Raw genomic sequence first — 15,859 nt, 5'->3', positions numbered from 1 at the left:
AAGATTGAACAATTGGGTTGTTCAGTGGATGATCTGCAAGCTGTGGAAAGACTTTTTAAAGTATAAAACTGGAGTCTAAAATTATCATTCAGTACGTATTCATTCATTCAATACGTGCCTGCTTTGTGCCTGGCAGTAGAATGCATCCTAGAGACACAAAACTGAGTAAGACACGGTCTAGTGTGAGGTGGAAACGATTTCTAGCAACTGTGATACAATATGAGGAAGGCTGTGTTAAAAAAAACAAGTACAGAAAGCTGCAGAAACATAGAGGAGAGGGGAAGGCTCCTGCCTGAAGTCACCTGCGAAGAGGAGAGCTAAAAGGTGATCGAGTCAGTGAGGACGCAGAGAATGAGCAGGAAAGGAAAGAGCCCAAGTCCTGGGTGAACGGAATCTGTTTCCTCCCTGGGAGAAGACAAACCAGTTAAGGTATTGATTCAGGTTAAAGTGATGTCGTCATTGCTGTCACAGCCTGATGTTGTAGCAGGACCAAACCATAGTTATTTCCAAATCAGAAGTAATTTAATTGCAACTTTAATATTTCTAGGAATCTGTAACACCGATCAAGGACATCAGCTCATAAATTCTGAATTTTGACATTGGTCAGAGGAAGAGAATGGCAAGGTCCCATAGCTCTCAAGAAGCACTTTCATTCACCCCTTTCTATTAAGATAATTAGACACTCGCCTGTTCTTTAGGAGCCAAGTGAGCCAATTTCTCAGTACATCCTGCTTCTGTCACACTCTTCTTGGTAGAAGCTTGAGCTTGTCTACCAGGGAAGCTCAGTACTCAGTGACACAGTTTTCACTGGGAGCTGGTAACGTAGGCACCCTCGGCCTGACACAATTCAAAGTTCCAGACTCCCAGAAGGAATGTAGGTGCTAAGGATAGGCCTGGGTTTGTACAATTTGGGCACAGTGAGCCACTGTTCATTCTCGCTTAGGGTGGAAGGAGCCATCTGAAATCTAAGTTCTCTGATGCCAGCCAGGTGCCAGCTTTGCAAGCAGGGTTTTCAAAAGATAGCAGTCAGGCCTACTATGTTAACTCTCACCTGAACATCAGGTCTGCCCCATCTTTTCCTATCTTCCATGACTTATTGGATCTTCCGTGAATCTGCATACCACTTCCCAGTTGGTGATAGGTTTGTGGAGAGCTTGGGCTCGAGGATCCCTGCCTGTGTGTGCAGCTTTCTAGTCCACCAGGGATGTGAGAACTTTTTTACCTCCTTGCTGGTTTTCTCATTTCCAGAATCTTTTTAAAATTTCTAGGTAGTCTTCCAGTCCGCTGTTCACTGCACAAGTAATGAAATACTAGGCTGGCAAAGCTGTGAGCTTTCACCTTTCATTTCCTGCCATTCCATACTTTTGTTAATAGTATCTCTGGGCATAGGCATTTTGCTGTCTGCCCCCAAACAAGTCAGGACCCTCCAGTAGCAAAGGTTCTGCTTTTCATGCTCAGCCCCAGCCTCGGGGACTATTGGTCCCACCAAGCGTGGTGCTGATCTGATGGCAGATGGGCCAGCCCAGGCAAGAATGCCGCAGACGCCTTCTACGTCCACTCAGAGTTCATCAGCTCTTGTATGAATGAGTGCTTCTCAGTTTGCTTGCCTTGTGGTCAGTTTCTAGAACCTGATATGGTTGTTTTTGGCAGTTTTGTCCAGTTTTATAGTTGTTATTGGGGAAAAGGATTTGTCAACTTCTCTGACATAGGAAGTACTCATTTCCATCGATTCTTAATTGTTCATTCAGTCTTGTGTTTCTCAGATAACCTCACTTGCTCACAATGTAGTATTCTTTCTGTATATTGGATTTGGATTTGGTTGTTAATATTTTTAAGGATTTTTGTCTATATTTATGAGAGAGATTAGCCTGTGGTTTTATTTTCTTACAATGTTTTTTTATCTGGCTTTGGTTTCAAGGTAATGATAGCTTCTCTATTTCAAAGAGAATTTATGTAGAATTGATATTATTTCTTTGCCTACAGTGTATGGTAGAATTTGACAGTGAAGCCTGCAGGGCCTGGACTTTTCTTCATGAGAGAATTTTCTACTACAAATGCACTTTTTTGAGGAAGTTATTGGTGGTTTATGTCTTTAGAGGAATCTTACCCATTTCATATGTGTCATCAAATGGATTGTATTTAAAAAAAAGTTTTTTTATGTTTATTTAATTTTTGAGAGAGAGAGAGAGAGACAACAGAATGTGAGTGGGGAGAGGGGCAAAGAGAGAGACACAGAATCTGAAGCAGGCCCCAGGCTCTGAGCTGTCTGCGCAGAGCCTGACTCCAGACTCGAACCCATGAACCATGTGATCATGACCTGAGCTGAAGTCAGACGCTTAACTGACCGAGCCATCCAGGTGCCCCACGATTGTATTTTTTAGAAAAATTATTATAGCCTGGGGCACCTGAGTGGCTCAGTCAGTTAAGCATCCGACTTCAGCTCAGGTCATGACCTCACTGTGAGTTTGAGCCCCACATCAGGCTCTGTGCTGACAGCTCAGAGCCTGGAGCCTGCTTCAGATTCTGTGTGTGTGTCTCTCTCTCTGCCCCTTTCCCACTCGTGCTCTGTTTCTCTCTCCCTCTCTCTCTCTCTCTCTCTCAAAAATAATAAATAAAAAAGTTTAAAAAATTAAAAATTTATTACAGGATTCAATTAGTGAAAATTCTAATTAATATTTTTGCATGTATGTGAAATGGTTTTACATTCTTTTATTTATTCTTATTTGGATTCAGAGTCAATATTGTATTAGTCTCCTATAAAGAGCTGTTTTTTGAGGGGTTTTTTTGGGTGTGCTATTTTTCCTGTTTTCTATTTACTGTATTAATATTTTCAAAGTACCACCTTTTTTGAGTCCTCTGGTTTTGTTGAATTTCTCTTTGTCAACAAATTCCGTCATCCTCATTTCTTATTTCTTTGTGCTGTTCTGTTTTTCTAATGCTCGAGGGAAAGTGCTTGGCTCTTTTGTTTTCAACCTCTCTTTCTGATAAATGCATTTAAAGCTATACATTTCCCTGTAAGTAGTACTTTTTGTGTATCTTACAAATTAACTATTTAGTGTTCTTTTTAGCCTGAAGGTTATTAAGTTTTATGCTATTTATGTTAGCTTCTAGCCAAAAGGATTTTTAAAGCCATTTCTAGTTAGCTGTTTTCCAGTTTTATTGCATTTACGATTAGAAAAAAATAATTTGTATTATATCAGTTCTTTAAAATATATTGTGGTATGGTATGTGAACATTTAAAAAAATGTTTACCATGTTCAAGGGTAGCATGTAGTCTCTCTTGTGAAGTTTGTATTCTCTGTGAGCATATTATTATTCAGGTGTTATGTTAACATTTGTTAACCTTCTATTTTAGTGAGAAATATTTATTTTAGTGAGAAATATTTCTATTTTAGTGAGAAATATTTAACATTTCCAATGAACACTGTCAACTTACCTATTTCTTCATCAATTTACCTATTCTTACCTATTTCTTCTTACCTATTTCTACATTCTTTTCAGCTCTTGATACACTTTGAATCTATACTGTTAACTGCACATATGTTCATGATACATATGACCTTGCTTTGCTGTTCATTTTACCAGCATATAAGGTCATTCTGTCTCTTTTCATGTATTTTTTGCTTGAATTCAGCTTTGTGAGATGTTACTATTGCTAACCTAGATTTCTTTGGTCCAGTTTATCTAATATATCTTGTTCTCCTCTTTTATTTTCAACCTTTCTATGTACTTTTGTGTTAAACATGTCTTTTGTAGACAATATATATTTGAATTTTCTTCCTAAAACCTAATTTGAGCATCTATCCTTTAATTTGTGAATTTAAGTTCTTTAAATATATGGCACTTACCATTATATTGGGACATTTCTTCCATTGTATTTCAGTTTCCAACTATTTTACATGCTTTTTAGATTTTTCTCCTTTTCATTGGATAGACAGATTTCTTATGCTGTTTAAGGCACTGTATGTTCTTCCTGTTGATGTCTTAAACTTCTCAGCATGCATTTCCTCCCCAACAAAATAGAGTATTTTGGAATTTTTCAACACATTCCCACCACCCCTTATTTAGTTCCCCTCTCCTCCAATCTTCCTACTTCATTCATGTAGGTATCATTTAGGATTTTAGCTATTGTTTGTTTTACATAATTTCCCCCTTTTCTTTGGTCCTTACTCTTTTAGACAATAATGAATTGAAAATTTAGCCAACGTTTCCTCATTTGTTAAATGCAAATAATCCCACTTTCCTCACATGACTTTTGTGGGAAGCAGATGAGAGGAGGTACGTAAGAGCACTTGGTAACATGTAAAGAATTACACGGGTAAATTGATCGTCATGCAGAAGGTGGATTTTATTGCAAGGCCTGGCCATTTTTTTAAAGTTTATTTATTTATTTTGAGAGAGAGAGAGAGAGAGAGAAAGAGAGCAAAGAGAGAGACAGAATCTCAAGCAGGCTCCAAGCCATCAGCACAGAGCCCCACACGGGGCTTTAACTTACAAATTGTGAGATCATGACCGGAGCTGAAATCAACAGTCTAACCAACCAAGCCACCCAGGCACCCCTTTCAAAGAGTCTTTTCAATCCCCTTTTCAAAAATCAGAATGAATGTTTCCTCCTTTTCTTTCACTCCATTGCACTTTGTTCCTTATGATTGACAGATGTCTGTATGTGTTACCAAGCCCGCCCTCCCTAGAAGGCTCCAGAAAAGGAGATGGGTAGTGTATTTCATCAGGCTTAGCACACTGAGCAGGGAAAACCTAAGGATGAAAGCTCTGGTATGTTGATGGATCGTGGAAGGCAGGGTGTTGTTGGAGTTACCATTTGTCAGCAAAAGAAGGGAGAACCACGAAGTTGCAGCTCTTTAGCAGAAGCAAGCCTGGCATGGGGACAGCGAGCTCGCCAATGTAGTGAAAGCTATTTCTCAATGCTATTAAGATGAAAATGCACTATTACACCATATGGCGTAATCTAATGGTGCCTCACTTTATTCCTTCCTAGGCTCATATTGGCAACTTATTAACATCAAAATTCTTCAGTTACAAGGATTTTGATACTTTATTGTATACCTGTGCAGCAGAGTTTGACTTTATGGAAAAGGAGGTAAGATGTGATTTCTAGTTTTCCTTCCCCAGGTTCTGGTCCACTCATTTTTCATAAAGGGCGCTCCTGTTATCTCAGACTCTCCTCTGTGCTGTTACCTCACTTGGAAGGAAAAGGAAAGTGATGGTTTACAGGAAGATGTTCCTACTTACGTTAGTACAGCACCTTGAAATGTATGGTCTTTTTCTCACTTTGATAATTTGGAAGCATGCATTCAGACTAGCAGTAGTTTTTTGAATGAGTAAACACAGAGGCATTTCAAGATGCCTCTTTTCAGGGACAACATTAATTCAGTGACGCTCCCGAGCTCTTACATTTCCATTCATTCAGTGGTTGTTTGTTGGAATAATCTCATTGCTTTGAAATATCGTTGAGTTTGAGTTTGTTCATTCCAACAGCATTTTTCTTTCTAAAACTGTATTCAGACGTTTAAAAGGAAATCAGACAGTAGTGTGGTGGATTGGGAGATCGAAGTCTGCAGTAGTATTCGATGTTGTTGAACACGCGACTCTCATTTTGTTCTCTCTCATAGCTTACTAGTTTCTAGTAGTGTGCTGCAAAAAGATATTGTGAGGACCAAATGAGATACAGAGGACAGTACTTTGATATTTTAATGATATTTTTTATAAAATATTATTTTGCAGTAATCAGTGAGCTGGTTTGGTTCAACAAACACATATATATGTGTCTTGTTTAACACCACCCATGCGGCCCCAATTTATTATGATAGTTTACTATCTGTGAAACATTTTCCTTCAGAGCTGTGTGTGTGTATATATTACACTGGTCAACGGTACTTTGTTGACACTTTCATTTTCCTCTTGCTCCCCACTGGGTTCCCTCTGTGTCCTGAGTTACACAGACCAGTGGATGATAGTGCCCCACACTACAAAGTCCTTTCAACCAGACTTTCTGAATTGGGCATGTCCTGAAGATGTCCTCTTTACTCCAGTACCTACCAGTCTTCATTCCCAGGTTCTGCCAAGTTTTGACATATAATGGCTAATAAAAACTGTATGAGTGAATGTATTGAGCCCACTGAAAGAAAGGAAGGAAGAGTATCTGCAAGACATTAAAATACGTATTCACAGCAGCTCAAGACTCCTTCAAGCAAGCGGTAAAGGAAGTAGAAGGTAAACACCAGAAGACATTAGGACTTGGTGGAAGTCCTCTGACATTAGTTAGATACACATGCCGCTGTCACCTGAGAGTAAGAACCATCGGGTAGGTGATAGAAGAAATCGCTTATTGAGGCATAGCCTGGCTTCAGTTAATTTGAAGACAGTAGCAAAGCTGTTTCCAGCCTGCCATTCCTCATCTCCATGGGTGTCTTCACAGGGACCGTGCTGTAGAGACAGAGTACTGTGCCAGCTCGGAGAGTGCATCCATTGTTTGATACATCCATACGGTGGGGAAAAGGGAACAGTTTAACATAATGCATATGAGAATGATTAATAGATTTGTCTGCATGTAACTTAAAACATCTGACATTAAATATTGCAAAAACTAAAAGGCAAATGACTAAGTGGGATGATTTTTGCCATAAATACGACAAGTGAAACTAGGGATTAAGGTAGTGAGTATAGGAGATTGTCCAAATCAAGAAAAAATTTCAGAGGACTTGGGGTGCCTGAGTGGCTCAGTCGGTTAAGCATCTACCTCTTGATTCCAGCTCAGGTCGTGATCTCACGGTTGGTGAGATCGATCCTGCATCAGGCTCTGTGCTGGAGCGTTGAGCACAGAACCTGCTTGGAATTCTCTCTCACCTCTCTCTCTGCCCCTCCACCCGCTCTCAAAATAAATAAATAAACATTAAAAAAAAATTTACCGAGGACTCTTACCCTTCCCCATCACAAAGAATACATCCCCACTCCCACACACCTATGCAGAAATAGGTGAAAGGTGGGAACAGACAACCCATTGGGGAGGAAATGCTGACAACTGATTAAAATGTGAAATTGGTTGTTTCCTTATTATTTGTTTGTTTGCTTGTTTATTTTGAGCGAGGGGGAGAGGCAATGAGAGAGGGAGAGAGAGGATCCCAAGCAGACTCCACACTGCCAGCACAAAGCCCGATCAATGCAGGGCTCAAACTTATAAATCCTGAGATCATGACCTGAGCCAAGATCAAGAGTCAGACACTTAACTGACTGAGCCGCCCAGGCTTTCTTTAAATTGGTTCTTTATTTTCTCTGCATTTTTTAGTTTTTACAATGAGCGTATATAACTTTTATGCTTAGACTAAATCCAACAATTCATAGAAGTATTAAAAGAACTTGTAATTCTGATATTGCACACACATGCTCACCTCTCTCCCTGTGTGGTTGTTTCCCTTGCATTTGTTCTTCTGCATACACTCTGGTGGATCTTTTGGTATTGAGGAAATTGTATGATTTTGTTTCCTTTGTATTAATACTTTCATATATCCACTCCAGTCCCTTCTGTTGGTTTCCTACTGAGAAGTATATTGAACTTAGTTTCTTCTTGCCTGGCCACTACTCCCCCCCATTTCTATTGTAATACTATAATCAGTGACGTTATTTTACTTCCCATGTACTCTCCCCTCTGACCCCTGTTTTAAGAGATCCACTGTATCTGAATTGTCTACACATGTAACCACTCATGCTACTCTGTCACAGTTATATCTGTTATATCTGTGACATCCTTGTCATAGTTCTGTAGGTTGGTGTTTTTAACACTGTGTGTTCTGGCATTGAAGCCTCTCCTGCCATTTCTCTATTGTGTGAAGCTTGCTCTCCAACGGATTCCTCAGGAAGGGCCATAGGAACAGTAATCCCTGAGTTTTTACGTGGTCGAATATTCTATCAGTGGCTTATTTTATAAGTGAAATTCTGGCTAGATTCAAAATCTTTGGCTCATGTATTTTTCCTTGAGTGTCTTTTTAAAAATATTTATTTATTTATTTTGAGAAAAAGAGAGAGAGAGAGAGAGAGAGAGAGAGAGAGAGAGAGACCCAAACAGGCTCCATGCTGTCAGTGGGGAGCCTGACTTGGGGTCTGAACTCATGAACTGTGAGATCATGACCTGACCCAAAATGAAGAGTCAGACGCTTAACTGACTGAACCACCCAAGTGCCCCTAAAAAATACTTTTAAAACAAAGTTTTTGAATGTATTTTTAAAATTGTTTGAATTCTTTGTTAAATTGTTAAATACTTTTAACAGTTTTGACACATTGCCTTTTTAAGGTAAACACCTGTATTTCACACCTTTTCTTATATTTATCGTTAGTTGTTGATAGCAAATGTCTAAATTTTAAATGATAAAATAGTTTTGGTTATATGATTTTTGCCTAGACATAGGTCTAGACAAAGACATAATGTAAAATTTACAAATTAGAAATAAGTATATTTTAAAATATTAAGTACTATGCAAATGCTTGTAAATAGTAAAATAAAACCATAAAAAATCTTTTAATGGGACTTCTAACTGAAGTATGCATTTTGGGTTAATAAATTATCAAAATTACTTTCTAATACAGAATAACAAGTGAGAAAATTGGACTAATGAGAGGGAAAATCAGAAAATACTACTTTGTAAAATTAAAATGTATCAGTGTTTTTAATATGATTAAAGCTAGATTTCTCTTGATAAACATATTTGGGAAAATGTACATTATTTAACTCAATAATATAGTATTATTTTTGTGAAGGTAAATGTTGGTGGTAAGCAAATCAATTGCAATTTAGAAATTTCAAGCCCAGAATTGTTTAAAAGTGTGACTTCAAATGATTGAAATATATATAGGATTGCAGTGTGTAAGGCTTTGGTATTAAATGTTTCTGTAGCTTTTTCTCTGTTATTAAGAAAATGCAAAAATGTTTTTATTTCTTCTGTAAACATTGGTCATTACTGTGTGTGTGTGTGTGTGTGTGTGTGTGTGTGTGTGTGTGTGTGTGTCTTAGTGTGTCTTAGGATCATGGTTACGATTTTTATCCCCCACCAAAATGTACAGGAAATGCTCATGCTGTTTAAAGTTAGAGTCCTGCTGACCTTAGGCAAATGTTAAGTTGAGCTCTGTAGTTGGAAAAGCTGTGTACAAAAAGTGAACAGTAATCTTCCTAGTCACATTTTATACTTACCAGTGTTCATGTTTTCAACTCAGCATTTTAGGGATGTTTGTTTCTATGGAAATGCATCTTCATTTTTACGATGGGAGTCAATGGGTATATTGGACTGATGCTCATGTTTCTCTGCTTATACTTTTTGAAATGAAATTTTGTCTGAAAATAGTTTCCTCTAACAAAACATCTCTTTGAATTGCAGACTCCTCTGAGGTATACAAAGACACTGCTGCTTCCGGTTGTTCTGGTTGTGTTTATTGCAATCGTTAGAAAGGTATGTTGATTTGATTACTTAAGAGCTCTTTTTTATAATAAAACACTTTGTTGTTTCTATCCTAGTAGTTAAGTAAACTAGGTTACACGTTAATATGACACAATACATCATATGGATTTGTTGAAACGTTTTCTGTATTTTCTTAATTACAGCCCTTGATGAACATTATAAACCTTAAAAATATTCTATCTGCCAGCATAAAATAGACATAGGAAAAGGATGGCTCCGGTTTTGATGGTCATGCATTTTGAAAGACATGATCAGAGAGACCATATTGACCCAGATACAGTTATTTTTGTCTTTGTAAGTTACTACTGACTGACTTTTAACTTTATGTAATATTTTCTAAAATATTTAATGTATGCCTTTCTAAGTCATTTGTGCAGTTCTCACTAACTCCTGGATTGAATTTATTATTATTGATCAAAAGGAAAAAATAGAATACTAACAGTGTATTACCAACATCGATAAAATTGTTAGACTTCCAACTTGGCTTTGATAATGAAATTCTAAGCCCAGATTTAAATCAGGTCATGGAAGTTCCAATCTTTAGCGAAGAGCAGGTGTGATACTCTCTTTTTTCTTGTAAGAGTTGATGAATTCTGTAATTGCAAGTGTTTTAAGAGAATAAATAAAGATTAATCTATTATCAAAAAACAGATGATAGATCCTAAAAGTTTTCTGATTTGTAGTTAGTGATTTCTGGGTTAACAGAATATCGTGTATTTGTAGAATATTCTGTACTATGGTTATTGTTCACATTATATATTTGTACTCTCCCCAGCCATATCACGTGTGTTATTTCACCTGCTTATTTGACAGCTCTGTACGGTACACAGATATTGCCCCCATTTTGACAGATGCAGAATTAGAAGATCATAGAAGTTGTTACCAGCCTCACATCATGTCCATAAAAAAGCAAGGAAGGAATAAGAATCAGACTCTGCACCTTTCCCTCCTTCTTGGGTGTAGTGTAGCATTCAGCTTTGTAGTTGCACAAGCTTTTCAAATCTAATGAGTTTGTGGTCAGTTTCTGCTATATGCCAGGCTCTGTGCTTCCTTTGCACTTTTGCATACTTCGTGTAGGTGTGCACCTAGTAGGTAAATCAGAAAGTACCAATGTTGGCAATCCAGAATCCATTAAAAAGGCAGTAACCTGGATGGCTAGAGATGACAAAAGCAATTATATCAGGTTAAAAAAGCTGAGATGTTTGATTTAAAGAAGAAGGATTCATTTGGACAAAAGATAATTATTTTCAAATATTTAAAGCCTACCCCTTGGAAATACGATTACACTCATTCTGGCTCCTTAGAATTATGGCCAATTCTACGAGGTTGGACTTTGGACCAGAATTGATCTGGACTGACAAAGTGTTGTAGATTCAAGCAGCAGTTGGGTGGTTCTTCCAAGGGCTAGATTAAAATGTGTGAGCAGTGTCCAAGAGGGCATCCATACTGGGGATAGGATTTCAGATTAGATGATCTTCCCTGGCTGCTAACTGTGCAAACCCAGTGTTTAGTTAGTTGTGCTTATCAGTCTCTGAGGCAGTTGTCCGGGCATATGGGGTATATGTGCATGATTAAGAAGAGGCATTGCTAGTGACCTTGGCATGGTGGAGTTCACTGAATGTGGACTGGAAGCCAGAAGGTCAGGTTTCACGACCTATGAATGCTTCCTAGTTGTTGTCCACCTTCCAGGAGATCATCTAATCCATCTGAGCCCATTGCTCATGTACGAAATGAAGATAAGAAAATCTATTTGAACAGGGTTGTTGGGTATTAGATATATGATCGAGTACTGTACAAATGTAAGATTAGGTTGTTGTAGTTATTATTTCCCGAGTCATCTCTTATCCCTATACTTATATTTTTAAGTAGAGTTTGAAAATTTAGAAGATACTTTAGTTACAATTTTGTTTTTCCCAAAACAACTCTTACTCAGTGTTAAAAAATCTATTTGCAGATTATTAGTGACATGTGGGGTGTCTTAACTAAACAACAGACACAAATGAGGTAAGTATGCTATTAATCATTTTGTTACATTATCTATTAAATAGATATCTACAAGGTATTAATTTTATAATTCATGTGGTGTGGTACACTCAACATTTGATCATGGATGTTTTCGATTGTTGTCATTCCCCTTCTTCGCTTTTCTCATGATCCCCTGTCCATGCAGAGCTCAGTACATTACTTATTCATACCTCAGATTCCATCCATACAATCTGATATTAAGGCCTACACATAATCTGTACTTGAAGGACACAGCTTTGTGCTTCAGTTTATCAGGGAAAATAAATTATTCTGTTGTTGGTTTTAGGACCAATGGACTGGACTGCCTTTTGAGAGAAGAGCAGGGAAATAGAAAACTGATTCCCTACTTTACTTTTTACACAAAATAAATTCCAGATGGAGCAGAGATTTAAATGTAGGAAAAAACCGAAAACCCCAATATTAAGCAAGAGATTATTTTAGGACTCTTAGGATGAGAGAGGCCTTGTTAAGTATGACATAAAACCTGTACGCTAAAAGGAAAGACTGAAAAGTCTGACCAGATAAATATTTTGGTTTGATGAGATACTTGTAAGCATTGTTCAGAGAAAAAGACAAATTGGGTACAATAGTCACAATATATGACAAAGGACAAATGACTGATGTATAAAGGACTTCTGTGAATTAACAGGAAAAATGCTAAAACCCTACTGGAAAATGAGTGAAGTACACAAAAGAGGCAATTGAGAGAAAAATAAATTCTCACTTTCCCTTTTCCCACCACACTCATGTCCCCTGAACCTCCTTGCTGCTCTGTAACCTTGGCCATTGCTTCCTGCCCGGCAGTTTTGCACTGTTTGTACCCCAAGGCTGTAATTGTGCCTCTGCTCCCCACAGCTTGGCTCTGCATGTGGCCAATTCCTTTAATTCTTGTTTAAATGTTACCTCCTTCAAGAAGCCTTTCCTGACCATCACTTCCCTGTAGATTCCTTGTCTCCTGGCTTGTTATTCTTCATCATCATGTGCCCTTATCTTCCTCTCTCCGCGTTTATCACCATTTATACTTGAACATCTCCTATGGCACTGCCATTCTCCCCCACATCTCTCTTCTCTGATCACGGTGTCTTTGTACTTAGCCCATTAAGGACTACTTCCTACTATAGGGTTATGCACTATCTTTCTCTTTGCCTCAAGTGCTCTTCCTGAGGGTTGCTCAACCTCAAACTCTCTGCTTCTTCAGGCCTTGCTCAAATGTCACTCAGTGACCCCATTGATTGCTATACGCCTTCCCCATCACCCCCTGCATCTTTTGCCCTGTTTTCGCTCTCTCCACGGTACTTCTCACTGTTTGACAAATGTTTACTTACTTGCATTTTGTTTCTCCCTTTACTATATGTAAGTTCTATGAGGGCAAAGATTTTTTTCCCCATCTTATCTACTGCTGTGTCTCCAGTGTCATCGGTGCTCAGTGGGATTGAGGATGGATAGGTTTGTACCTTGTAGTCCTGAGGGGTTCATTTTAGTACGGAGAGACAGATGATAATAAGAAACCAATAAATGAACATCTTTGAGGAGATAAAGCAGGGAAATGGAGTAGGAGTGATTATGGAGAGGGGTGGCACGAGACCAGAGGGAGATGCAGGGACCTCTAAGCGTACATCTTTTCTCAGGAAAATTAAAGCTGTCAAGTAGAACTAAAGAGGGAATTTTGTGGCTATTTGTATATTCCAGAACCACTGATGAAAAAATCTTTTATGTGGTTTCCTAAATTATCTCTATAGCAGCCCCAGCTTGGGGGGGAGCTCAGGTACCCCTGGGGATGAGAAGCAGGGGAACAGAACTATGAAGTCTTCAGGGTTCCCTTCACTTCCCTCCCTGCTTTGGCAGGACATCACAGGGAGGTACCTGCTACACCACGGTGTCCCTTTTGTTGGCCCAGGAATTGTCCCTGTAGTCAAATGTGCAAGGTATGCTCCAAGGTCAATTTTTTAAAAATAAACTGTCTTTTAAAAGATTATGGCACCAGTTTGGGTTCATAACTTTGTAATTTTTCTTTACATATATATGTCCTTGGAATATTGCAGAAATTGTAAAACTTGTATTTGTAAGATAAAAATGCAAATAATTGAAGTGCTTCAACAATGATTCAATAGTAATATTTCTTATTCCATTTCAGAAAACACCAGTTTGATCATGGAGAGGTAAAGACTTAATATTACTAAAACATACTTTATTTCAATGTGTGTGTGTGTATGTATATATATGTATATATATACATATACGTACATATATATGTACGTATATGTATATATGTATATATACATATACGTACATATATGTATATATGTGTGTGCATGTGTGTGTGTGTGTGTGTGTGTGTGTGTGTGTGTGTATATATATATATATACTTTCATTTCCAGTTTCTAAGTATTGGTATTTGTCACTAATCATCTTCAAAATAGTCCTGTATGTGTTTTTATGAGACTGTTACAAACATGACCATTCATTTGTTAAAACCATTAAGTAGGAAACCCATTTGGTCTGCTCTGATCATCCTCAGAAGATCCAGTTTATTGCTAAATGCATGTGGAGTGTCTTTTGCTTGACTGGAGATGGCTTTCCTCTCTACTCACCTTGCCCTGAGGCTTTGGAGGTGTGACTGGTTGCTCCTGCCATCTCCTGGTGGTTTCACTTGTTTATCTTTTTTTCTTTCTTGTTTTGTTTTGTTTTTACTTGAGATCTAATTGACATGTAACCTGATATTGATTTCAGGTGTATGGCATAAGTAATCAGATTTGTAGACATTGTGAGATGATCACCACAATAAGTCTAGCTAACATCCATCACCATACGTAGTTACAAAATAATTTTTTTTCCCCTGGGATGGCCTTTAAGATCTACTCTCTTAGCAACAGCATGGTGACTATAGCTAATAATACTGTATTGCATATTTCTGCCTCTTCCAAGGCAGACTCTGGGATCTTAAATAGTACTTACTTTTGTTTACCGCTTTCCTGTGTTAATCTGATGGTATCATCAAGGTAGATTCAGAGATGTGGGCTTTGGTAACTATGGACTTAACCCTGAGCAGAATTCTAGAACAACTTGCTTTAGTGACTTTATCATTTTAGGCTTTTAATAAAATGGAGAGGTTTGAAAGTGAACTTGTAGACTCGTTTATTTCAGAAGTCAAAGTATTGTTGCGAAGCAAAAGTACTCTTCTGGATATTCATCTATTTAACAATATATTAAACTGTAGGAGTAAAAAATATTTTCTCTTTCTTTCAGCTAGTTTATCATGCATTGCAACTGTTAGCATATACAGCCCTCGGTATTTTAATTATGAGACTAAAACTCTTCTTGACCCCACATATGTGTGTTATGGCTTCTTTGATCTGTTCAAGACAGGTAAGATCGTTATGTTGGTGTTGTAGTTGCTATGATCACTTTACCCCAGCCTATGTCATTGAATGACCCTGAAATAATATTGAATAACTCAAAATTCTTTAAATTGTCATAAAGTTCTTCATGGATTTATATTAATTGTTCATAAAGGGTAAGGGCCAAAACAGGTCATTTATCCTTCTAACTTCTAAGACATTCCTTGGCATACAACAGACGCTCAAATAGTACAGGCTGAATTCATGAATGATCCCTACAGATGTTGATAGAAAGCAGAGCGTCATTGTAGAAATATTTTTTTGTTGTTTTGACATTCCTATCACAAAGAATTCTAGCCAGTGATTTCAAGTTACAGTTGCTTTCAAATAGATGTTCTTTTTCAGTATCAAGCTTAAAAAAATATTTTTCTCATTTGAGTATACATTTGTATGCACATCCCTGCCTTTTTAAAATTTAGTGTAAGCCATTTTGGTTATTTGCTGCTTATTTTCCCTGGATAACTGTGTCCTTGCTCTGTATTCACAGATTGATGCTTCTGCATCGTGTCACCTTTTCATCAACCAATTAGCCAAGGTCCAGCAGCAGTACCTCTTTTAAATTTAACAAATATTTACTAAGCATCTATACCATACTCTAAGGATGAGGGTAGAATGGTAGATAGAAAAATCAAAAAGCAATAATATATATCTGCCCTCAAGAGGCTTGAAATCTAACTCTAAAGACATATAGAGAAATTAAGGAGAGAATAATAGGGGTAAAGTGTTATTATTGAGTGTGGACTATTAGAATGGAAAAATCAGCTAGCCTCAAGTTTCCCAATCAGAATGTTGGTGTTGTGTTAAAGAGGGACAGCTTTCTAGAGACCTACCTGTCTTGGTATGAAGCTGCTGTTCCTGATTCCTCTGGGCTGGGACAGGAAAGGAGGCTGGCAGGAAGCCCGCACCATGACTGAAGATAGAGAGCATGGCCCCGGGATGGCTTCACAGGTGTGGGACCTTTGCAAACGCACG

General features: G+C 37.9%; 1 protein-coding gene across 6 annotated transcripts in view; it reads left to right on the top strand.

The window, feature by feature from the left end:
- DPY19L1 (dpy-19 like C-mannosyltransferase 1) overlaps window positions 1-15,859 on the top strand; it is a 105,029-nt gene that overhangs the window by 77,437 nt on the left and 11,733 nt on the right. For all 6 annotated transcript variants that reach the window (XM_078440645.2, XM_078440642.2, XM_078440640.2 and 3 more), the window contains 5 exons: window positions 4,997-5,098; window positions 9,384-9,455; window positions 11,419-11,468; window positions 13,624-13,648; window positions 14,736-14,855. In XM_078440645.2, the coding sequence (XP_078296771.2) occupies window positions 4,997-5,098; window positions 9,384-9,455; window positions 11,419-11,468; window positions 13,624-13,648; window positions 14,736-14,855 (369 nt within the window). The remainder of the gene's footprint in view (window positions 1-4,996; window positions 5,099-9,383; window positions 9,456-11,418; window positions 11,469-13,623; window positions 13,649-14,735; window positions 14,856-15,859) is intronic.

Source organism: Panthera onca, chromosome A2 (genome assembly GCF_046562875.1).
Source record: "Panthera onca isolate mPanOnc1 chromosome A2, mPanOnc1 haplotype 2, whole genome shotgun sequence".
NCBI lineage: Eukaryota > Metazoa > Chordata > Mammalia > Carnivora > Felidae > Panthera > Panthera onca.
This window is presented reverse-complemented; position numbering and strand designations above follow the sequence as displayed.